The following is a 25,620-nucleotide window of genomic DNA, read 5'->3' as shown; positions in this document are numbered from 1 at the left end:
CATTGTGATGAACATAGACATGATGCAGAAATAGGAAAAATAGAAAAACAGAACGTAAGGTTCACAGAGCAGTGCGGCAGCCTGGAACTTATGCAGACACAGACTCCGCCTCTGCTGGGGGGCCACGGGATCACCTTGACTCTAGGAAACGATGAAGACTGAAATGACTGGATTGGATCTCCTTGAAAGACCATAATGCCACCAGAAACTATGTTGGTGTCTGGTCCGTTCTACTGCCCCAGGCAGCTAGGAAGCCTGCGATCCATGTGGATATCTGTAGTCTGTCCCACTGACTAATGCCTTGGTGATGTCCTCTGAGGGCCATCTGGTTGTGATTGGCATATGTAGCTGTCTGAGGACATGTTGAAGCCCATCGCCCATGCACCCACTGAGAGCCATGAGTGGGTTGGTGGTCCTGTAGATGTCAATGGCCTGCATTACCCCTGAAGTCCAATGTTCATGGTCTGGGCTGCCATGTTGATGTCTGTGGGTTGGGAAGAGCCAGCCCCACCCCTCACCAGTATGGTATGGGCATGCCAGAGAGTTGGCTCAGCCCTTCAGGTAGCTATGTGGCAGCACCAGTGGAGACGTGGGCTGGCCCTGACATTTCGGCAGCCTCACAGAGGTGCCTCCTGCTCTCCAGCTGCCTCACTGTTCTCCACAGTTGATGGCTTTTGGTGGGGGTGCAGGTGGAGAAAGACTTATCTTCCCTTGAGGGACTGGCCACTAGGAATTGTCCATGCTCCATGAGTGTATGGACAACACAAAATGGACTTGTGGGGTTTTTTTCTTTCATTCTTTTTCTTTTGAGGAGGATGGGGGCATCACCAGTGAGGGGGGTTGTTATGGGGAAGTGAATATAACTAGGGTGCATGATGTGAGATTCTCAAATAATCAATAAAACATAAAAAGTATTAAACTTTTTTTTAAAGCCTTGGAAAGGAGAGGTTGTTACGGCTCTGAATTTGGAAAATAGAATATTAATTTAAAAATAATAGAGCCATAATAATTCTTTGTGGAAAATGGACAAGAGACCTTGCCAAGCCAGATAAATAATATTCTTCCCTTTGTGGTTTCACTGCAGACCAGAAATTTTAAATGTCAAAATCCAGAAGTAAGCAATTCTCAAGTCCTTAAGTTGTGCGCCATTCTGGTTAGTGTGGTAAGGCAGCTCCTCATCCTCTCTGTCCCACTAGGGAACACGGGAGACATAGGTCATTCACATGCTCTACATATCCACACTGAACACCAGTGCCTGCCCATCACTTAGCCATCCTATCAGATAATTTGCTGCAGTCTTGGCTAACCCTTACTAAGCCTAACAATGGCTCCAAGCTCTGAGTACTGCTTTGAAAATGCAGCTGGAGAAGCCAGACAGTGCTTCCTCCAGCAAGAAGGTAAAACTGACTTCACTTTAAAAGGAAAGAAAAAATTTGCTGAGTTTGTTCAAATTTACTTTAGAGTAAGGTAGCTTAAGAGGTCACATTCATGTAACTTACTAAAATATATTTTTATAACTTCTATTATTGGTTATTAATATCTTACTAATATTTACAAGTTAAACTTTATCATACATATATTGATATAGAAAAACACATAGAAAGTCTGGTACCGTTGCAGGTATCCACTGAGGTCTTACAATGTTTCCCTTATGAATAAAGGGACAGGCAGTACAAATGGCAGAAGATTGGAAAGACACTCCACATGGTTGCCATTAAAAACCAAATGAGCCACTACACCAAGTAAAATAGTAGAGACCGAGAGCACCCACACCAGAGAACACTGCTGCTGAGGAGGGGAGCTCCATCCATTTCTAGTGGGAATTCAAAACGTCAGTCTCAGCCACTTTAGAAAGCATGTTTGCTGTTTCTTACAAAACTGAACACTACTGAGCACACTTTTACTCCTCCAGCACATAGGGAGGCAGAGGTAAGCATATATCTGTAAGTTCAATGGAGCTGGGGAGATTGCTCTGTTGGTAAAGTGTAGGGGCTGGTTCTGATGCTTTGGTCTGTGTTTACTGACAGTGAAGGTCCTCACCCCCAATTGGTTTTTGATCTATCAATAAAGATGTCAGTGGCCAATGGTTAGGGGGAAAGAAAGAGACAGGACTTCCAGGTTTCCGAAGGCTAGAGAGAAGAGGAAGAGACTCAGCAGCGGAGAAGAGAAAGTCAACCAGCCACGTGTGTTTTCAGGTAAGTGGCCTCTGGCCTCTTCCCTGACTGGGCCTGGGGTAGCAGGGGAAGATTTAGTCATTGAGTCAGACAAGGTATTTCAAGATTAACTGGCTGGTGTTCGTGTGTGTGTGTGTGTGTGTGTGTGTGTGTGTGTGTTTTCTCTATCCTCAGATCCAAGAGAGCTCCTGGATAGGTGCATACCTGTGACTCTCCAGGAGCTCAAAGCAGTTCAGTAGAAACTACAAGCTACAATAAGTGCTTGCCATGCAACAAAAGGACCTGAGTTCAAATCCCAAGGACCCATGTACAAAGCTGGGCACATTGGCATATACCTATAATCCCAAAGCTGGGAAGACAGAAACAGAAGGATCCTTGGAACTTGCTGGCTGTCCAGTCTAGCCCAAGTGGTGAGCTCACTGGAGACCCTGTCACAAAAAAATTGAGTGAAGAGAAATTGAATACACCTAATGTCAGTGACAGGTGCCTTCACACACATAATGCATGTGTATGTACAAACACACACTTGTATATATACACATACACCACACACAACACACAAATGCAGGTTATCAAGTGAAGTGCCAAACAGGCCGCATATTCTGTAAGTCCAACAATATTTTTTGGGGGGGAAGAGGCATCTCTAGAGAGAGCAAGAGCAATGATTGCAGGAGCTGGGCTGGGGGAAGGGCACAGGATCCTTGGGGCAGCAAAGCTCTGATCCTACCAAGAGAAATGCCCCATCTCACTGCTACAAGACTACAAAATACTAAATTGACTCTATATTTTCCAATACAAATCCTTTTCCAGTGACATCAAGATGTTTATACTTTTTACTTTAAGCACTTACCATACATTTCCATGTCAACATAGATAATAATGGCATTTAGGCAGACACACTTTGACAAAGCACATTATATAGAAATACGTTTGGTGCTTAATGGAGTGCCGGTGTTCTAGTGAAATACTAGATGCATGGGCAATTGTGTTTTATATGTGTCATGAAAGCGTGGCCTGAGGTACAGGCAAGAGGAAGGTGGAATTTCTGAACCAGAGTAGCTTAGAGCAGACATCTGTGATGGGGATCTGAAGCAGATGGCCTTTCCCAATGGCTGTGACAGCCCCCTGACTGGGCCATCTCTTCATTTTTCCTTGCCTTTGTCTCTTGCCTGTGAAATAATAATACTGAATTGCAGAGCCATGATATGCAGTGTTGCGAAGCAGTGTGGCTGTGTCTGCTACAGATGTGGCGGGAATTAAATGAGAGCTCATGGAAGGGGCTGGTGTGTAACACACACTGGGTAAAGGTTAGCTATCTTCTCCACCCTGGAGTTTTATGGGATTAAATGAGATGATGGACAGTCTAGAATCTGAACTCAGAGACTTGGTGGCTATGTGACTTTAAGACTAGTCATTTAATGTCTCGGAACTTCAAGTGTGTATTTGGTTTTATTTGTGAAATAAAAAATTCTTTCCTATTATCTCCCTGGCTGCTGTTGCTCAAGGGCTTTTTGTTTTTATTGAGAAGGGATCATGGAAGGTCGGTAGGAGGGACACATGCAGAGCCCACGGGACATGGTCTGGTGTCAGGGAGTGCTCCTGAAAGGCTGCTTGCCAAAAGCTTTACTGCTGTGACATTCTGTCTCCTAAAGAAGATATTATCTGTTTTCAGGGAATAGAGGTCATTCAAAAGTCATCTAAAAATCTACCGTTCTGGTCTGGGTCCACTATGGAGCAAAATGCATATTAACTGTGCAAGAGTCTGACTAAGGGAGATGCCACCTTTGTGGAAGGAACTTAGGGATGGTAGAGCCTGAGATGGCTTCAAGTCTACCCTCAGAGACATCAGCTATCAATTTCTTCTTTTTGACAAATGTCACAGATTACACAGAAGTCCTTGGGTCCAGAGTGCCCTCCTTCCCAGAATGCTCTGCTTCAGTATCCTCAGTGTGTGCTCAGAAGCTGATGGTGAAGACCTGGCATAGTGGAGCACTACAGGAGCTCCTCAAGGCTGGCTCTCGATGAGAGTGTGTGTATAAGTTGAGGGCTTCTTGTTTTAATTGAGAAGGGATCATGGAAGGTCGATAGGAGGGACACATGCAGAGCCCATAGAGCAATGTGCACCTTTTTTTTTTTTTTTTTTTTTTTTTTTTTGCGCCGGTGTAAACTCTATCTGCCCCAACCACAGTACAGTTTCCTGTTCCACCAATCACAGACCCCACATATAGACCAGTCTCAACTCCTGCATTGCACCAATCACAGGCACTTTGCTGAGTTACTGAGAGCTGCAGCAGCTGAGTTCTGAGCCCTGTCTTGCCTGCAGCACTGCCTTCCAAGGCAGGCACAGCTGATCTGGAGTAGCTGTGACTCCCAAAGATATGATCCAGAAATCTAGGAAATGGGGGCAGGGTGCCAAGACATGGACAAGAAGACACTAGGCGGTGTGCCGTGCTTGATGGCCTGGCAATATTTTTTTTATGCCAGGCACTTTCATTCCCAAACAATATCGTTTCTCTGTGTGGGGCAGCATGGCATCACTCAGGTGGGAGATATGGGCAAGATGACTCCTTCATTAACCAGAGAAAAGCTCTTGTAAGGGTTGGCACACATTCTAGGCGGCCCAGCACTTTGTTAGATGCACTGTTGCTTGTCTTGAGCACAGTGACACCTCTGCTCATCTCCGTCGCCATACAGGTCACGTCCTCTGTCCCTGGTGTTCTCTGGCTGCTTGGAGGTTCCCATCTTGTTCATAAACTTCACACCCAGAGAAACTGCCAGACTGCTCTGGAGATGCCTTCCAGCAGCCCTTCACTGCTCCACAGGCAGGATCTTCTGAGCCTGCAACAAAACAGCCTCTGAGACCATCCCACCTATGTGGGACACCTCTATGTCAGGACATTGCCTGACACTGGGACAGGCTCTCTCCTGCAGAGTGCTCACACAGGCCTTGTCATTGCTATTCTTTTTTTTTTTCTATCAGATATTTTATTTACATTTCAGATGTAATCCCCTTCCCCCCCACCCAGAAACCCCCTATCCCATCCCCCCTCCTCCTGCTTCTATGAGGATGTGCCCCCACTCACCCGCCCACTCCCATTTCCCCACCCTCGAATTCCCCCACAATGGGGTATCCAGCCTTCACAAGACCAAGGGTCTCCCCCACCTGTGCCCTACAAGGCCATCCTCCCCTACATATACAGCTGGAGCCATGGGTCCCTCCCTATGTGCTCCCAGGGTTTAGACCCTGGGAGCTCTGGTTGGTTGGTATTGTTGCTCTCTTCATGGGGCCACAAACCCTTTCAGCTTCTTCAGTCCCTTCTCTCTAACTCCTCCATTGGGAATCCTGTGATCAGTTCAATGGTTAGCTGTGAGCATCTGCCTCTGTGTATGTCAGGCTCTGGCAAAGCCTCTAAGGAGACAACTATGTCAGGCTCCTGTCAGCATGCGCTTCCTGGCATCCACATCCGCATCTACCTTTGGTGACTGCACATGGGATTGATACCCAGGAGGAGCAGTCAGGGAAATTGTTAGCCTCTTGCCTGATTTTCTCCTCTGTGAAATAAGTTTGTAAATGTATGTCTTAGGCCTGAAACATGGCTCTGTGGTTATAGTGCTTGCTTTTTCAGAGAACCTGAGTTTGGCTTCCAACACTCATATTAAATGGCTAAGAACTCCAGCTCCAGGAGATTTATGCCCCTTTCTTGCCTCTGGGCACTTGCATGAACATGTACACACACACACACACACGAAACTAAAAAGAATATCTTCTAGAGTGAATGCATTAAATTAGCTACTTCAACTGGCATACTAGTAAACTCTAAATAAACCTGCCAATGGTGTAAAAGCCTCCATTGAGACAGGCTTAAGGTGGCTGCAGATTCCTTTACCAGCTGATGCCAGGCACATGTGCTCTGTTTCCTCTCACTGTAGGAGGGAGCTGAAGTAGCAACGGCCCACCTGAGGCAGCTGTGTCATTGAATCTATTTCTGGTCCAACTTTAAAGAATTTGAATAGTGAGTTTGAGGCCAGCTTGGGCTATATGAAACCCAGTCTCCCCCCTCAAAACAAAACAACAGGGTCAGCAAGACGACTCAGCCAGTAAAGGTGCTTGTGTGATAGACAACCTGAGTTTGATCTCCAGGTCAAATGGTGGAAGGAAAGAAGCAGCTCCCCCAAAGTTGTCCTCTGACTGGCACATGCTCACTGGGACACACATTTGACTGCACTCATCTACATACATAATATAAAAATAAATACCAGCATATACAAGGCCCTGGCTCCCATTCCTGCTGTTGAAATAAAAAGACAAAAGCAAAAAAACATGGATACACAGGCAATGACGTGGCTCATTTAGTAAAATGCTTTCCACCCGGTTTGACAACCTGGAAGTCTAAGAGAAAGAGAACCAGCTCCTCCCATAAACTGTCCTCTGACCTCCATATGCACACTGTACATGCACACACACAGTAAGTCACTTTTGTTAAAAAGAAATTGGAGGAGGTTCTCTCATCCTGTCTGCATTACTCATGAAGATCAGTTGCAAATCCCAGCTGTCCTGCAAACCACTTGGCACAGTATGGTACACCAAGCAGCAAAGCAGGGGAGGGCCCTTTGGATCTTTCTGTTTCCCCACACAGGCACATGTGGTTGTGGAGGAACTGCTTCTGAAGCAGCCTCTACCCCCAGGTACTTCTCCACCCTCAGCTAAGAGGATCTTGCACAGCTAAACACCCCAACTTAAGGCACAAAAGACAATGTTTGTTTTGAGCATCGATGGTTCAGAGTAGCTCCTCCTATTATCAGTAAATGATAGTACCAGTGGTAAAAATCTAAACTTCCTAAACAGATGAGCTGAAAGAGTAGGCAGCCTCCAGCCTGGGGACACAGGATTCAGGTGCCAAATTAGGTCCTTGTTTTTGTTTACAAGTCATTCTATACTCAGAGGCAGTCCCTCGGATGGTACTTACTCCTATTTACTCTATCAAAGAATGGAAGAGGCCGGGCAGGCGGTGGTGGCACACACCTTTAATCCCAGCACTTCGGAGGCAGAGGCAGGCGGATTTTTGAGTTCCAGGCCAGCCTGGTCTACAGAGTGAGTTCCAGGACAGCCAGGACTACACAGAGAAACCCTGTCTCGAAAAACCAAAAAAAAAAAAAAAAAAAAAAAAAAAAAAAGAATGGAAGTGCCTGAGGGCACTGGCTTAGTCTTCCCCACCCCACAGAGAGGAACCTTAGGCCCAGAGAGGTAAAAACATGTGTACCCAAAGTCACACAGCAAGTTTTTAAGAAACCAGACTTCCTCTCAATTCTCCAAACAGTTCTCTTAAATCTGGTGTGTCATCTATCTTAGTTTTTCATAGAATTACTTTGCAGGGAATGAGTCTGTATTTACATGTGTCCATTTTACAAGTTCAACATTCATTGCCCATTCCTCGGAAATATCTGAGAAAGAATGTTCAGAGCTTGTAGAATGTAATACTCACATATATTAACTGCAACTATTTTTTCTTACACTTTTTAGGCTCATTTAAGATGCCAAAGTATTGGTTCTCATACAAGTACATCTTTGTTTACAGTTCAGCCATTTGCCTCATGTATACGTCAAACTCTTGCCATGGTTCAGACTCATTTGCACCAGTTCTCATGAAAAGCACATCATGGTTCAGAGGACACAACCCTCTTTGTTCTTTTAATGGTTGCAGAAAATTCTGGGTTGCAACTATTCTTTGAGGATGCATTGATTTTTATTGAAAATATATACTTTTCTATTATCTATGGGTGTAGGCTTTGGCTTTGTTTCTTGGTTTTCATGTATCTGATGATGCTTTAAAAACTTGGGCTTCATCACCCCCCAGCACTCCTTAAAGCTTGCCCAACAGCCCCAAAATGCATCCCCTCCCATGGGCTTCATATTCCAGCACACAACTCAGGCAGATTTCTGCTTCATCAGAGGCCACACTGTACTAGGCAACCCCAGGTAAGATACAGCTCGTTGCCTGCTACTACTACTTAAAGCTCATCCACCATCCCCCAATAGCAGCACCCTTTGCCCTGACCCCATATTTGGGCTCTCAACTTTGGCAGAGCAATTCTGCTTTATTGAAGGCCATGCCATACTAGGAACTCCAGGAACCAAGCGGGTACCCAGAACTCCAGTGGCCACCCAAATACTTGGAACTCTAGAAGCAACATTGGCACCCAAAACCAAGAGGTCACACAGTCTACAAAAACTCCCATCAGAGACACCCTACTAAACCTGAAGACTCATTGGTCACCAGAACCCCAGGCTACTCAAGCCAAAGACCAGAGAGGAAACAGAAACCAAGAGGAAAGAAACATCCATTTAACAAAGATAAACTCAGAAATCAGAACCTAAACCTATAATAACCCCAAACCCAGTTGACTAGAGGCCAGTATAAGAACACAATTAACAATATCCAGGGCAATATGGCACCACCAAAGCCCAGCTTTCCTTAATACAGCAAGCCTTGGGTATTCCAATGTTGGACCTAAAGATTCAAAACCGGGAGACACGCTCCTGCAGAAATACCCACAGACGGGATTCGCTGCAATAACATGAGGTTTATTGATAATAACCAGTGCACTGGGGTTCCCTTGTAAGCAGGCAAGAAGAACCCGGAATTAAAGCTAAGGGCAGTTTATATACCATTTTCACAGAATTCACAAGGACAGTTAATTACTTCTGAAACAATAACCATAAAGGATTTCAAACAGCCGTTCCCAGGCCCAGTTTCTAAGTAACTCAAATTTGCACCTTATCTTTACAACAATGAGGGTCAGCTTAAGCAGCTTCTGTTTACCCAGGTGTACTGTGTTGAGGGCTCATCTCCCTGATAAACTCTTATCTTGATTCCTTCTTCCCGGAATGTTTGTTTGAGTCTTTGGAATGTGCTCCTCCTGGGATGTGCCTCAGGGGCAGCTAATATTTGAGTGTAAACCGAAACTCAAGGATCTTTTAAGTTCAAGTTGAGACCTGAAATTCTTACATTTAAGCTGAAACCTGAAATTACATTCTTACACCAACACAGTGGAAGCAAGAAAATGAACTTAAATCCAATCTTATGAAGATGATACAGGCCCTAAAAAAGAAAATTAATAAACCCCTTAAAGAAATACAGAAAAGTACAATTAAAAAGATGAAGGAAATGAATAAAACTTTCAAAATCTGAAAATAAAAATAGAAGCAATAAAGAAAACACAAACTGAGGGAATCCTGGTGATGGAAAATCTAGGTGAGCTAACAGGAACTACAGACACACTCATCACCAACAGAATACAAGAGATGGAAAAGAGAATCTCAGGCATAGAAGATACAATAGAAGAAATTGATACATCAATTAAAAAAAAAAGTTAGATCTAAAAAGTCCCTAACACAAAACATCCAGGAAATCTGGGACCCTATAAAAAGACCAAGCCTAAGAAAAATAGGAATAGGAGGAAGAGGAGGAAGAACAAGAGGAGGAGCAAGAGGAGGAGGAGGAGGAGGAGGAGGAGGAGGAGGAGGAGGAGAAGGAGAAGGAGAAGGAGAAGGAGAAGGAGAAGGAGAAGGAGAAGGAGAAGGAGAAGGAGAAGGAGAAGGAGAAGGAGAAGAAGAAGAAGAAGAAGAAGAAGAAGAAGAAGAAGAAGAAGAAGAAGAAGAAGAAGAAGACAACAAGAAGAAGAGGAGGAGGAGAAGGAGGTGGAAGAAGAAGAAAGCAAGGAAAGAAAAAAGGAAAAAAGGAGGAAGAAGATTATTCCTAGGTCAAAGGTCCAGAAAATACTTTCAACAAAATCATAGAAGAAAATTTTCCTGACCTAAAGAAAGAGATGCCTGTAAACATACACAAACCTTACAGAACACCAAATAGATTGAGCCAGAAAAGAAAATGCCCCTCCACATAATAATCAAAGCACTAAATATATAGGACAAAGAAAAAATATTAAAAAGCTAAAAGGGAAATGGGCCAAGTAATATATAAAGGTAGACCTATAGACTTACACCCAACTTTTTAACAGAGACTCTAAAAGCCAGAAGAGCACGGACAAATGTCTTGCAGATTCTAAGAGACCACAGATGTCAGTTCAGATACCTAGCAAAACTTTCAATCATCATAGATGAAGAAAACAAGATATTCCATGGCAAAACTAAATTTAAACAATATCTATCCACAAATCCAGCCCTATGGGAAATATTAGAAGAAAAACTTCAGCTCAAGGAGGTTAACTACACTCAAAAAAACACAAGAAATAAATAACTTCATATAAGCACAACCAAATAGAGAAAAATGCACACATAATGACTAGGTGTGCAGCTTATATTCACAATTATTGAGTTGTGTTTTCTTTGACCAGTCATATTTGGGTTGGAAATTTACAGCAACATATAATAGTACACATAAGCAACCCCACAAATTATACCAGGAAACTCCTACAGCTGATAGACACCTTCAGCAAAGTGGCTGAATACAAAGTTAACTCAAAAAAGTCAGTAACCTTCCTTTATACAAATGATAAATGGGCTGAGAAAGAAATCAGGGAAACAACACACCTCACAATAGCCACAAATAATGTAAAATATCTTGGTGTAGTTAACCAAAGGTGCCAAAGACATGACAAGAGCTTCATGATTTGGAGAAAGAAATTGGATAAGATATCAGAAGATGGAAAGATCTCGCACACTCATGAATCAGTAGGATTAACATAGTAAAAATAGCCATCTCACCAAAAGCAATCTACAGGGTCAACACAATTCCCATCAAAATCCCAATGCAATTCTTTACAGACCTTGAAAGAACAACACTCAACTTCATATGGAAAAACAAAAACCTAGGATAGCTAAAACAGTCCTGTACAATCAAAGAATTTCCAGAGGTATCACCATCCTGATTTGAAACCATACTACAGAGCAAAAGTAATAAAAGCTTCATAGTATTGGCATAGAAACAGATAGGTTGATCAATGGAATCAAATTGAAGAACCAGAAGTAAATCTACACACCAATGGACACTTGATTTTTGACACAGAAGCCAAAATTATACAATGGGAAAAAAGAAAGCATCTTCAACCAACAGTGCTGGTCTAACTGGATGTCAGCATTTAGAAGAATGCAAATAGATCCATATCTACCTCACTGTACAAAACTCAAGTCCAAGTGGATCAAAGACCGCAACTTAAAAAACGGATACACTGAACCTGATAGAAGAAAAAGTGGGAAATAGCCTTGAGCACATTGGCACAGGAGGCAACTTCCTGAACAGAACCAATATCAAAGGCACTAACATCAATAATTAAAAAATGGGACCTCGTGAAACTGAAAAGCTTCTGTAAAGCAAAGGACACCGTCAAAAGAACAAAACAGCAGTCTACAGATGGAAAAGTATCTTCACCAACCCCACATCTGACAGAGGACTGATATCCAAAATATATAAAGAACTCAAGAAATTAGACATCAACAAATCAAATAATTCAATTTTAAAATGGGGTACAGATCTAAACAGAATTCTCAACAGAGAAATCTCGAATGACCACGAAACACTTAAAGAAATGTTCAACGTCCTTAGCCATAAGAGAAATGCAAATCAAAACTACTCTGAGACTCCATCTTACTCCTTTCAGAATGGCTAAAATAAAAACTCAAGTGGTGGCTCAGCTGGTGAAGATGCTGAGCAAGGGGAACACTCCTACATTGCTGGTGCAAGAGCCAACTTGCATAACCACTTGGAAATCAATTTGGCAGTTTCCTCAGAAACTAAAGAATTGATCTATCTCAATACCCAGTTATACCATTCCTGGGCATATATACCCAAAGGACATTCCTACCACAAGGACACTTGCTCAAATATGTTCATAGCAGTTTATTTATAATAGCCAGGAACTGGAAACAGCCTAGATGTCCCTTAGTCAAAGAATGGATAAAGAAAATGTGGCACATTTACACAATGGAGTATTACTCAACTGTTAAAAGCAATGACATTATGAAATTTGCAGGCAAATGGATGGAACTAGAAAAGATCATCTTGAGTGAGGTAACTCAGACCCAGAAAACAGACATGGTATGTACTCACTTGTAAGTGAATATCAGCCATAAAGGATAACCACCCTACAATCCACACACCCGAAGAAGCTAAGTAACAAGGAGGGCCCAAGGGGTGTTCATGAATCTCACTGTAAAAGAAAAATAGAGTAGACATTGAGGGTGCTTGGTCTAATGCTTGTATTATGTTAATTGGGTTCTCAAAATTGCACAAGAATCCGCATGTAAGACGTTGAGAGTCCCTGCCCCCAGTTGGCTTTGAAATTAGTAAATAAAGTTGCTGTTGGCCAGTGTCTGGCCAGGCAGACAGAGGTAGGATTTTAGGATTCTCAGGCAAAGGGACTGAGAGAGAGGAAGGAGGTTTTAGAATCACCATGCCAGGAAAAAGAGTAAGGTCCAGGCCTGAGAGGTGCAGAAGAGAGAGTATACCAATCATGTAAGAGCTGGGGAAGAGCGACCCCAGTGGGGGTCCCCTGGTTGGGTCTAGGGTAGCAAAAATGGAATATAGATTTTAGTAACTAATAACTAATATTGGAAGGGAGTGTTAGCCACGTGTAAGTTTGGGAGTGGCCCAACTATTGAAACTTTTTTTAAGGTATACTAATATATAAGGTTTAGGACAAGCATGTGTGTGTGTGTGGGGTGTGTGTGTGTGTGTGTGTGTGTCTCGGGGACACAGAACTTTGTGGTGGATAGCAAGGAATGCACCAATGCCGCCACCGCTGGGGTGATTTGTGTAGATGTTTATTGGTTACTGCAACAGGTTAGGGTAGGGCTCTGGATAGGGAGGTGGAGATCAGAACAGGAGAGATCAGGTTTGGGGCGAAGAGAGTGCTGGGAGAGACACCTGGGGGGCGGGCATCTCCCTAGTGCAATGGAAACTATCAGGAATCTACAAAGGTGACATAGAGCCTGAACCAGCCCTCTCCTGTAACCAGGCAAGAGTTCCAGTAGAGTGATTGTGACACCATCCCAGCCACAAAACCTTAGACCTACAATTCCCGCTGCCCACAAGATTTCAGCAGCGTACCCTGTAATTGGAACTGGTACAGCTGTGAATTGAGGATGTCTAAGAAGTTTGCTCTGAAGCCCGATGTCCAGTTGTTTAAAAGATGCTGAAGTACACGTGTAAGTACTTACTTAAGTAAGTCAATATGTGCGTATGTGCAGAAATGTATGTGTTCCCAGCCCAGCCACAAAACCTTCAATGTACATTTTGTCCTGCTTACAAGATGTGCTGGGGAAAAGGTGGGACCAAAATTGTAGGAGTGGCCAATCAGTGATGGTCCAGCTTAAGACTCATGCCATGAAAGGGAGCCTACCCCTTACATTGCCTGTAGGGTCAGAAACCAGCAGCTGGATAGCCCAAAAACCTAAGATAAATCCAAACACAACAGAAAAAAGTCAATGAACTGATTCCCAATGATATTCTGCTATACTCATAGATTGGCATCTAGCCCGACTGTCATCTGAGTGGCTTCACACAGCAACTGATTGAAACAGATGCAGAAACCCACAGCCAAACATTAGGCAGAGCTTAGGGAATCCTTCAGAAGAAAGGGAAGGATTGTAGGAGCCAGAAGAGTGACGGCTCAGAGTGGGGCTTGCCTCCAAGTCTGACAACCTGAGTTCAATACCCAGAACTTGCACAGTAGAAGGGGAGAACCAAGTCCTGCAGGCTGTCCTCTGACCTCCACACTGCACTTCTGTACGTGTCCCACCCATGTTCCCACACAAATAAATGCTGGGTCGTGGTTGTTGTTAACTAATTGCAGGATAAATGTGGTAACTGTTAACAGCTTAGGAGGAAAACAGCAGATTCATGGAGAGAGCTTGGCAAACAGCGGGGCCACAGCGGGGCAAGGAGGGGCAAGGCAGTAGGAGAGACATACCGCACCATCATACCATGGGCAGTACAATGGGGCCCTGAAAGGACAGAGAAGAAAGAGCTTTCCTCCAAATCCCAAGAACAAAGGGGGTTTGTGACTTTAGGTCTTCAGGAGGGTGGGCGTCTTCATTCCATGTCATCCTGCCTAGGTTGCCAGACATCTGAGAGGACAAAGGCAAGGGCTTGGTAGGACCTGAAACTAACTGGGGAAGTAGGTGGAGCAAGGGCAGCCAGAGGGGCCATGATCTGTGATCTAACAGTGAAGCATGCCTGCAATCCGTCCCAGGAGGTGGAAGCAGGCAGCAGGGGGTTCAAAGCACTCTCTCCCTCTGTCCTTTCTAAACCTAATCTCTCCTGCTCTGATCCCCACCTCCCTATCCAGAACCCTACCTCACTCTGTTGCCTTAGCCAATTAACCTCTATGCAAATCTCCCCGGTGTGTTCCTTGCTACCCACCCCAATGTTCTGGATTCCCTAATGAAAGACAACCACACACACACACACACACACACACACACACACACACACACACCCCCTTATATTTTAGTATTCCTTAAACAGCTCAATGGTTGGGCCATTCCCAAACCTACATGTGGCTAACTACCAGCCTGGCACAGGACTACAAATAGACTTTAATAAAGTTAGAATGCGTAAAAGAACTCTTTCTCTCCCTCCCCGCTCTCTCCCTCACTTCTCCCCTTCCTTTTCCTTAAATTGTTCCTTATTCTAAATTCCAGCAGCTCCATTGCACTCTGCCCTGGTGAGCGCACTAGCTGCTCATGAAGTATGTGTGACTTGGGAGAAGACAGGGCTTCTGGAACTCACCAGCAGCCAGGGGAATCATTTCAAACGGTCATGTCACCCTCAGCTTAACACTGCCACTGTTGTGCAGAGACCCACAATCCTCCACGGCCCACAGGGCAAACAGACAGTCGCTGCTAATGTCTCCTCACTGGGCTTTTATATTTTTATTTTTTTAAGACTGTCAAGTAGTCCAAACCACGTGGCTCACCGACGCCAGCTCTGACTGATTGCGGCATAACAAGCCGTCCTAGTACTTAGTGGTTCCAAGCAACAACTGTCACTTATTTTTGCTGCCAAGTCTGCAGCTTGGGCCTGGCAACGTGGAGATGGCTTGCCTCTCGCCTTTGTCTGCCATAGTTCCTCTGGGGCTGTTTCTGTTTCTCCAGAGACAGAAGTGGTGTCGTTGTGCATAACCTGGTTTTGAAGCACCCACAGGGCCTTTTCCAGAGCTAAAGGAGTACAGACTTCCTTGATCAGGTCTGGCAAAGTTCTGGGAGAATAGAGGTGACTGGGAATGATAGCTTAGACATTCGTGGAAATACAGTCTGGGAATGCAGCAACCATCTTTTGTGGTTTTGTTTTGATTTTTTTTTTTTTGTTTCCATTTTTGTTGTTTTTAAGGATTTTTTTTGTTTGCTTATTTGTTTTTTTGGTTGTTCTGGTTCTTGTTTTGTTTGATTCATGATCTCAATGTGTGTAGACCTGGCTAGCCTGGAACTTGCTATGTAGACCAGACTGGCCTGGAACTCAGAGATCTACCTTGTCTCCTAAGTGTGAGGATTAAAGCCTGCAGCACCATGCACTGCCCCATCAGCAGTTTGTTTTGGCATACGCACATTTTTGTGTGTGTGTGTGTATGTATACGTGTGTGTATACATGTGTGTGTGTGCATTTAAACCCAGTATTTATGTGATCCAAGTCAATAAGCAGTCTCTAAGAAAATGACCTTCATATGACTCCACACCACGGTTTAACACAGCCCCTTACGTGGACCGACTCTTTATTCTGTGTGTTTTGGGTTGCAAAACATCTTTTACCGAAGCAACAATTTTTAAATAATTCAAGCCTCCCCCATTGCACCCGGTCTTCATATCATACTGCTTATAAACTTCATCTTGCAGTGACTAGTCAGGATACTTTAAAAGCCTGGGCTTCTTGTCATTCCTACAGATTCTGATCCTTAGAGGCAATGTAAGGTGTGGACACTCATGCTGTCTTAGATATGAGGAAAGTAGTGGTTTTGCTTGTGGCTTAGTGAAAATTAAGGTGACACATCAGTACCCCTCAGACAACAAATAGGCATCCTTGTGACAAATAATGACCTGTAACCTGCTTGGGCTGTTTGTCGTGACTAGGCAGCTGATGTTGACCTTGAAGAGAAGGCTGAGGGCAGAGCCTGGGCCTGTCCTCCAGCTGACAGCAGCCCTTGGGATGTTTCTTTGTGCTCCTAGCACTGAGTTTAAACACACTTTTCATTGGTTTATGGGTTTTGGTATATGTTTATGGTGTATATTTTATGAGGCAAGAGCTCACTTGACCCAGGAAGGCCACAGAAATTTCTCCTGCCTCAGTCTCCTGAGGGCTGGGATCTCAGGTGTGTGCCTGGCTGGTATAAACCCAGCCCTTTTGTATATTTGTAACTGCTGCGACTTTATTTTGTCATATATAGACCCTGAATGCTAGATGTTGAAAATCTGTTTGTCGTTCTAAACCTCAGTGGGAACTAGAGGGAGGGGTGGCTCTCTTCTGTCCCTCTATATGCAATTACAGTTGGCCATCTGGCTGACTAGTCTTGTGCTTGCCCTGGCCAGTGTGCTTCAGCCAAGGGGTGGCTCCCTGGTTCCTCGAGCAAAGTCCTGGTCCTTAGTAATACTTTGCCAGCTGAGTTACCGTAACCATAAAATCCATTTGACGTTTATTTGTAAGCCTTTGACTTTGTGACTTGTTACAACATCCACAGTTAACAACAAAGTCCATGCTGTTTCACTCATGAAGGGGTCACCGCGTGGGTCTTCTTGGGTGGTACCAGTGGCCGTGTCTGCCCCTGTGGCATGGGCGTAGATACTGGAACGGGACCAGTCTTCAAGAAGGCTGTTGTTGGTTGGTTGGTTTTTTTTTTTTTTTTTTTTTTTTTTTGCTTACTTTGGGATACAGATGTTGAATTCAGTGTGAATATCTCTCATTATGGCCTAACTTCCTTTGTGAGAAAAACCACAGCCAGGCACAGCTGCACCTACAGAAGAAACCACCCAGACTAAGCCACTTCTCCCAAGTCTATTTCCGCCAAAAATACACTTGGCTTCCTGCCTCTGTGCTGTGGTCAGAACTTCCATTTGCTTCCTGAACTTGAGGGCCATAGTTAACGAAAGCATAGTGCAGTCATTAGTCATCGGTATGTTTCCCCTTGAAATGGCTGGTTTCGTTCATTTTCCCATCCTTTGTTCTGCCATCTGGCAGCGTCCTTTCACTGTAAGAGTCCCTTTGTTCAACCTCCATCATTTGCTGTTGCCCTTCTGTCCGCAGGAGCAATTCATTCTGAACTGTCATTAGCTCAGGGCTAGTCAGCAGGGACACATGGAGATCTGACAGGGGCTGTCACTTACTGGGAGGACTGGATGTGGCGGCTTTGACTCAGGATGAGCCTTCCTGTGCCTGCTACTCATGCAGGTTTGGGTCATCTTAGCATGAAGTAGTGATGTGCATTTTTAAGAAACTTTCTGTCTCTAGAGGTTTGGGGGCAGGGAAGCACTCTGGGGGACTGTGGACAGCCACATCCAGCCTGCCAGCTCCTGTCTGCTGGCAAAGTCTGCACTGGGAGGGCAGGCAGGGACTGTCATCTGGTGGGAGAGGTCCTGCACCATCCCCAAGGGAATCCTCAGGGCGAAGAAATCCCAGGACTTCCTGAGGGATTGACTTGTTCATTTCCTCAAGACTTGACTCATCTGAGCCTTTGCAAGTGGTGAGTCAGCCCAGGCTGGCGCCACTAGTGCCGTCTGCTTTTGGCAGGATGCCTGTGCTTGCCCCAGCACCTGAAGGTTTAAACCCACTGCCTGGGCCACACTTGTAAGAGCTGTCCTTTGGAATCCAGGGTACATGATCCATTGCTCCGCCAAGGACCAGAATAGGGATGTCCCTGCCAGAGAATGGGAAGCGTTTAGCTTTCCTCTCATACAGTTTGGTAATTTTGTTGTTGCTGTTTTGGGACTGGAACTCACTATGTATCCCTGGCTGTCCTGGAACAGAAATCTGCCTGCCTCTACCTCCTTCTCACAAACATACTCCATGGTGCATGCGCCCCCCCCCCCACACACACACACACACAGAGAGGGGGGGGGAGAAAGAGAGAGAGAGATTTTTAAAGACATTAAATAGCAACAACATTATGAGGTAAATATCAGAAGACTATCCATTTTGTGCTTTATAAAAATTTATAATGGAAGCAATTACTCTGCACAGGACTAACACCTTTTTTAAATGGTTCTGAAACATTGGATGCAAATTAGAAACCAGTGGTCTATAAATGTTCTTACTGTCCTGACCATGTCTGTCAGTTTGGAGCTGTTACTGTGGCAGCCCTGTGCTTCTGTGGGGCCTTGGAAAAGACCTGGTGCTGCTGGGCTAAGCAAAAGTCTGTGACTGGGGCAGGCTGACCAGGCAGCTCCCATAGCTGATAGGGCACCGGGCCTCTCTGTACAGGGGAGACCTATTTGATACAAATTTAACTAACCCTGTGCCACTGTGTCCTACACAGTTGAGCAATGCTAAGCTGATGTATTAAAGTCTCTGGAATCCCTGGATGAGACGCCTCAGACAGAGTGATTCTTTCACTCATGTTTTCCTAGCCTTGCCTTACTCAACGTTTTCCAGCCCCTCCCGCCTTCCCCAACGCAGCACCCTGCCAGTTATTCCTAGGCCCACCCACACGCCCATCTACTGACAGTAAGGCACATTCAGGAAAGGCCTCTCTTCTATTTTGAAGAGCTGTTCCTAGGACTACATTTTTGACACTGCTGGTGGCTCTGGCATGACCACCTCATCTGGACAGAGTTCCTGTTGACCAGAACAGGGACAGTCACCACAGCAGCCTTTACACAGCTTTGCTTTGACAATATGTTTCTTAGCACAGAAAGTGTTTGGGTTTGGGGAATATCGATGCAGTGTCTCTAGATCAACAGTGAAAAATACAAGACAAAACAAAAACACCATCCAGTATTCTGTGGATCTGTAAAATAGCAGCTGATGTATACTTTTTGGTTTAGTGTTTAAAACCAATTGTGTAGTGGTAAGAGGGTGTGGCCTGAAAAAGACTAATGTGAATAGAAAATACCAGAAAATGTCTCACTCATTATGTAGAAAGGAAGAAGGAACTGCCTCTCCTGTCTTCCTATGGTTCCCCTGGGATCTGGTGCCTCAGGGGCAGCTTTCCCAGTACTTGGGATCTGTGGCCGCCGGCAAAGCCCACCGCTGACCACAGTTTTCCTACTTCCTCTCATACAGTCGCCCATAGAGAGCTGCTGTCACCAGGCCAGAGGACAGTCCCCTCTTCCTCAAGAAATAGTGGCCATTCTCCCACCCAAGCTGGTCAGGAGTGTCCAGAGTCATCCCCGAGGTGAGAAGTAAAGGAAAGATGAACAGAGTGCTGAAGTTCCCCCACACATGAAAGTCAAACAAGCCCTCAGCCTCCGTGATCTCCTGCCCACAGGTATCAAAGCCAAGGCCCCCGCACTTGACCAGGGCACAGGCTTGTACGTAGTAGGTGCCGTGCACAGTGTGGGGTCCGTCAAAGACACCCAGGGCATATAGCTCTTTGGACAGGGTGGGCCTCTCGTAAAGTAAGTGGCAACAGAGGCTGTTGGAGCACACCTGAAGGTGGCCTTCCTTTCCCCAGACGGGGACCAGGGTGAAATTGTCATACATCATCTTTGAGTGGAAGGTAGGTGGTGCGTTCATGGTCCACTTGGCAGCCTCATCACAGTGCACTTCCTGGGCATCCTTCTCACAGTATGGATCCCCAGATAGGATTTTTAAGAACTTCCTATGGGACTGGTCCATCTCACTAGTTGTATTCCCTGTCCCAGTGAGGCCCTGTGGGTTTGTGGCTACTTGGGCAGTTATAAGGTGACCTTCTGGGTCGTCCATGTTATGGTACCAAAAGGACCTCAGAGGGGTGTGTATGCCACTGCCGGTCATCCCCAGAGTTGGGTGGTGGATATTAGCTGCCAGGACGTTGACACCGAAGGCGGTGGCGAATGCTTTCTGAATTTCAATGGCTGCCAAGAGTGGCAGCTGGTTCATCCAGGCCGTGGGGTACACAATGTGCTTCACCTCAAAGTCTCTGACGAGTCGGACGGCTGGGTCAAAGAACAGGATGTCAAAACAAGTGAACATGCCAAACTTGCCAGCAAAGGGTGTTTCAAAGGTGACGAGGTCCACGTTGGCAGGGGTATCAAAGGCCGCCTCAAAGTATAGGTTGTGCTTACGGTAGCGGTCGACAAGGGTTCCATTGTCACTGAACACAACATTTGTGTTAAACTGGTATCTCCCGTCCTGTGGGCACCCAGGGTCGCTGCTGAGGCAAGGCTGTTTTGTTCCAAGATTGGCCACTAAGAACATCTCTCCCTTGATGGCCATACAACTCAGGCGCTGGAGGACCTGGGGTGGGTAATAAATGCAGTATGTAAGTTTAAATCCAGCCTTTTGTGGGAAGCGTTTTTGATAAAAATTTTCGATAAAAAAGTTCCTGCACCATTCATACATTAGCAGCTATCACAAGTGAGTAAGAGAAGCTCCTGAGGACAAAGGACGTGCACAGGCGACTCACAGGACAAAGATAAGAAGCACCTGGACTGATGCTCGGACTCAATAGTGATGACTAGACAGAAACCAAAGTGAGACATTTGTCACCTTTGTTGGGACAGCAGAAGCTCAAGGGAGTGTTCCATCTTGTGTTGACCCAAGGGGCAGAAAAGCAGGCTCATAATTAGTGCTGAAGATATAGAAAGCGAGATAAGCACCTTCTAATTCTAAATTTAGCATTTAGGAATATACTACAATGTGTGTAGCCTTTGAGAAATTCCATTGTCAAGGGTTTTACGGGAAAACTTGAACATGCTTACAAAAATATACGTACAGGATAGTCATTGAAACAGTGCTTAATTGGGAGGCAGAGGCAGGCGGATTTCTGAGTTTGAGGCCAGCCTGGCCTACAGAGTGAGTTCCAGGACAGCCAGGGCTACACAGAGAAACCCTGTCTCGAAAAACCAAAAACAAACAAACAAAACAAAGAAAGAAACAGTGCTTAAAATAATAAGAGTTAAAAAGAAGGTAGCACGTCTCCTACTAGACAGGGTGCTGGTGAAGGGAGGAAAAAAAAAGGTCCAGCATCGCCGGAAGCCCTGGAGTGGGACAAGGCCAGGTAGTGGTGACCGTGAACTTTTAGAGTATTTTTTCAAAACTTGACTTGCTTAATATGTTTCGATTAGTGTGGCTCTTGTGTAATTCCCCAATGAAAAGATCCATATCTGCATAATGTCCCATATCAGCACGGGCTCTGGGGAGTTTGGGCTTGGTGGTTTGGATCCCAGAGCCTCCTTCAAACCTCAGGCAGTACGCTGTGGCTTTTGGCCACGAACATGGTTCTGCTCCATTTGGCACAGACTCCCCACCTACCTCCGTGTCATTGAACCGAAAGGGTTCCAGACAAGGATTCCACCTGACCAGCTTGGGAGATGGCATAAAGTCCAAGAACGGGTAAACAGATGTTCTTGTGAAGTTGAATCCGTGAATACCGTCTTCTGGGAACACTATAATCTGCACACCCTGGAAGCAAAAAGACAGAGTGCCATGAGGTAAGGGGGGTGCGCGTCCTTCACTGCCAAACATCAGCAAGCCAACTACCAGGGCTTTAAAGACGATAGCTTGTCTCAGCTCAGATGGAAAGGCTTGTTCTCAGGTCATCAGCTGACTGCCCAAGTGCAGGACAATGGCCCCACACGTTTCCTTGTCCTCTAGGAAGAGCTGTGAGCATGTGTGGTTGGACGGCGGAGTGGGAGGCATTGTTGAAGGCGCACAGAGCTAAGTGAACAGTTAGGCTGCACTCTCACACTGGTGTTCAGTGGAAGCCAGGCCCATCGTGAAGTACTTAAAACACTGGGCCTATTTGCAGATGGGACATCTTTAGTCCATCGGCTTTCACCCCCTCTCCCACATCTAAGACTGTTGGGGAACTTCGGGAAAAACACTGATGTGGGCCCCGTCCATAAAACAGCTGAGTGGAATGTGGGTGAGTCCTGGCTGAAGTATTTGTTTAAAGATGATTCCACTGAGCAGTCCCAGTCATGACTTTGGGAGCCAAAAATGAGCAGCAAGTGTGCTGAACTAAGAGGTCTCTTTAGGGGCTGTGGCTGTGCTATAGGCTTCTCCCCACACTGGGCTCCCTTGCCATCTACAGTAGCCTGGGGAGAAAGAAGAAACAAACAGGACTGCCCTCAGCTCTCCCTTAGAAGCTCACTCTCCTGAGGCTCTCCAGTTTTGTGGGTTAAAATGTCAAGCCTAGAACATTGGCCCAATGCAGAGGGTGGAGGCAGCAGGCAGCAAAAGCATGTTATCGACAATAGTGCCTACTTCCTCAGTGCAACACAACTTTAGGGTTTTCCCCCTTCTGGTTATAAAAGCTCTGAATTCTCCCTCCCCCCTACCTTACACACATGTGTGCGTCCATACACACTCTCACATCCTCTAATAGAAATAGAAAGGTACCCCCTCTTGTTAAAATTCTGCTTGCCCTTTTCCCTCTATGTATCTGGGTAAACACGAGATGTGATAAGTTGTGTAGCATGTATCTCCACAATTTCTGGATGTTCTCCATAGAGAACATCCAGAAATATCATCTGTAATGGCCACCCCGTTTCTCCTCTGTTCACCACTGTTTCTCCTCTACTGATCATCTGAATCCAACCTCTGTAATAAAAAGATGCAGCAGATCAGCAGCTCCAGATCAGCAGGCTCGCTTCAGTTGGGTCATTTGACTGTGTACAGAACAGGCCTCTGCTGGATTGTTACTTAGATCGCCCTGGGAGGTGGAGGCAGAAGGATGCTGAGCTCAAGGCCAGGCTAGCTAACAGATGAGACCCTGTTTCAAAACCAAATTGAAAACAAAGGTCTTCACACTAAAGACTGCATCTGTGCCTCGTGAGACATAACCCAGTTCTTTAGCTAGCAAGCGAATTCCCCCCAGCCATTGCTGGGCCGATGGTCAACCTTTCAATTCCTCAAATTCCTACCATTATCTAATGTGTTAAATAAAAAGTTCATTCTCAATTTGCATGAGCCATGCTTTTAACTTCTTGAAAGTTATACTTGGAGAGAGCTTTTCCTCTATTTAGGAAAACCAAACCCTTGTAGGGCATCTTATGGAGCCTGCCACTTCAGTTACATCCACACATTGACTGTGTTCCTTCAGCAGTAGTCTGGCAGGAGATCAAGGACTCCTGAAGAATGAAGGCCATGGACCCTGGGAATGGACCCTCTAAATAAATCACCTTCCCTCTGTGCCAGGGAAGTGAGTCTGATGTAAACCTCTGGTACCCACAGACACAGCAGAGGTGCCTGTGAGCAGCCGGCATGACTCACAGAGGCACCTATGTGAGCTCCAAGCAGGGATTCCGTTAGTCACCACGGACAGATGGAGAAGCCAGAAGAGGAGAAGCTGAGGGTACAGCGGTGGCACTGTGCCATTACACACCTTCACCGCAGGACTTGCCCTTGTCTGGGTCAGTCCTGGTAGGAGACCTGAGGGTGCAGCTGGGATTTATTTTACACAGACTTCATCAGGGACATAACCGGGATACGTATCAAATGCATGAACGCTATGTGGATGCCAGTGATGATCCCTGAAAAAAAACCCAGCAGGCTGACTCGGGAGCAGCTCGGGTGGGAAGGCTTGCTCAGGCTGTCTGCCCAAGCACAGTAGGGCATGTGGTTCTGTGTGTAAAGGAACAGGAGTCGCAAGTGCCTTGGAAATGCAGTGTGATGTCATTGCCAGAAGTGTCCTGGGAACAACATCTGGAGTAAGAGAGCTGAGAGAAGCTTGTCCCGACCCTGGCCACACAGCAGCCGGACTGTGGGCCACAGTTCTAAGCAGGAAGCCTGGAGGGCCTGAAGAGGCCTAGAAGCTGAGGTTCTTCCCAGGGGACTGGGGCAGCAGCACTTTCTTCAGGTGCATAGAAGATGGAACTCAGCTTCTTTTCTGAGCTCAAGGTCAGAACTATGGGAAAAAAAAAAAAAAAGAAAGAAAGAAAAAAGAAAAAATGTTCCACAGTTACACAATGGAACACGTGGACCTGAGAAACAGCAGGCTCTGAGCTACTGAAGGTGGCCATCCATCAGGAATGCTGGGCCATACACTGACATACTCACTGACTAACTCAGGATTTTAAAACGCACCAAGAAGTGGTAGCTGTGTCGTTTCAGGTCATGTGATGAGGGGATGGGAGTATGGGGACCTACCAGCACGGCCGGCCAGTTTTACACCGGCAGCAGAGAAGTTTGGCTCACTTGCCATTCAGCACAGTGCCGCAGCCTTAGCGGGGGGGGCCCCACTTACCTAGACTCCCTTGGTCCCAGGCTTCCCAACCCCACAGCTTCTTACGAAAGTAGCATTTCCTGCCCTGTCCCACCCCCACCCTTCCTGGTTGGCAGGAGAGGAAAGACAGTCAAACAGGAAGCCCTTAGGAAGGGCTGGGGTCCCATTCTGTCTGGACTAAGGGCTCCATTTGGATTAAGCGATCCACAGACAATGCTCAGAAAGCCTTTGTTTTGCGGGCTCTTACAAGTTCCCATAAGCTTTGAATGCCTTTCAGTGCATGGAGTTCACTGTGCTCAGTGTTTTTCAAGGTTGTTTGTTTGTTTGCTTGCTTTTCTGAGTATCAGAATCCCACAGGGGCAGGCTTTGAAACTTCCTACTACCCAAACTGCATCCATCCTGGACCATTTGGCCCCAGCTCAGCCCCACACCCCCGCTCTTGTTTACAATCTGCTGTAAACTGTGCTGATTCCCAGGCACAGGCACATGAATCAGTGACCTAGGCACTGCTGCTCCAATTTGAGCAAAACACTCCATGGGGACACTTTGCTTAACACGCCAGTTCTGGTTCTGGAGGCCATGGGTGAGGCCTGATTTAACAAGCAGCCATGTATGGCTGGTCCACCGACTAACTTCTAAGTAGCAAGATGCCAGCTGGCTGACCAGAATCTGCAAGCTGACCCGATTTCTCAGGAGGACCTCGGGAGCCTGGGTTTTTTCCTCACTCAAAGCAGCTGGCTCTGCGAGCCCTGAGCCCAGGTCAGGACCAGAAAGCTGCTGTTCTTGCCTTCTGGGCTGCAGCCATCACTTGCTGTTCATAGACGTCGAGGTTCTGCTCCATGAGCTCCAGGGCCTGCTGGCGGCTAATGAGCTCCAGGGGGTTTGGGCTCAGGACCGACCGATGCTCGTACACAGCAGCCACGTAGTACTCAGCCTCACGGTGCTCCTGGGAAGCTGAGCTGATGCACAACGCAAGCGCAGAACAGCCAAGGAAGAAGAGAGCAGGCGCAGTGCGGGCTCCAGACATAATGCAGACCATAAATCTGAAATGAACCGGCAAGGAGAGAAGAGCTGAATAAGGAAGGCTGCCAAGGACTGAACTTTCGCAGCTGTGATTTATTAATCCTGGCAATTACAC

At 45.9% G+C, this 25,620-nt stretch overlaps 2 protein-coding genes across 5 annotated transcripts in view; one reads left to right on the top strand and one right to left on the bottom strand.

Moving 5' to 3' along the window:
• Window positions 1-2,941: 2,941 nt before the first annotated feature.
• On the bottom strand, window positions 2,942-25,521 carry Btd (biotinidase). Of its 2 annotated transcripts, XM_076931420.1 has the most exons (5): window positions 25,270-25,521; window positions 21,569-21,718; window positions 14,921-20,551; window positions 12,239-12,338; window positions 2,942-5,012 (listed from the first exon to the last, which is right to left on the bottom strand). In XM_076931420.1, the coding sequence occupies exons 1-3, from the start codon at window positions 25,519-25,521 to the stop codon at window positions 19,379-19,381; spliced, it is 1,575 nt and encodes a 524-aa protein (XP_076787535.1). In that variant the 3' UTR covers window positions 2,942-5,012; window positions 12,239-12,338; window positions 14,921-19,378. The 2 variants fall into 2 exon arrangements, with proteins under 2 accessions (XP_076787535.1, XP_034354873.1); XM_034498982.2 differs by lacking the exon at window positions 12,239-12,338.
• The window catches only part of Hacl1 (2-hydroxyacyl-CoA lyase 1), a 56,268-nt gene continuing 52,252 nt past the window's right edge, over window positions 21,605-25,620 (top strand). Inside the window, exon 1 of one of the 3 annotated variants that reach the window (XM_076931414.1) lies at window positions 21,605-21,747. The gene's annotated coding sequence lies outside the window, so the exon portion shown is untranslated. The remainder of the gene's footprint in view (window positions 21,748-25,620) is intronic. The other 2 variants (XM_076931418.1, XM_076931413.1) reach the window with 2 other exon arrangements.

Source organism: Arvicanthis niloticus, chromosome 3 (genome assembly GCF_011762505.2).
Source record: "Arvicanthis niloticus isolate mArvNil1 chromosome 3, mArvNil1.pat.X, whole genome shotgun sequence".
In the NCBI taxonomy this organism is placed as follows: domain Eukaryota; kingdom Metazoa; phylum Chordata; class Mammalia; order Rodentia; family Muridae; genus Arvicanthis; species Arvicanthis niloticus.
This window is presented reverse-complemented; position numbering and strand designations above follow the sequence as displayed.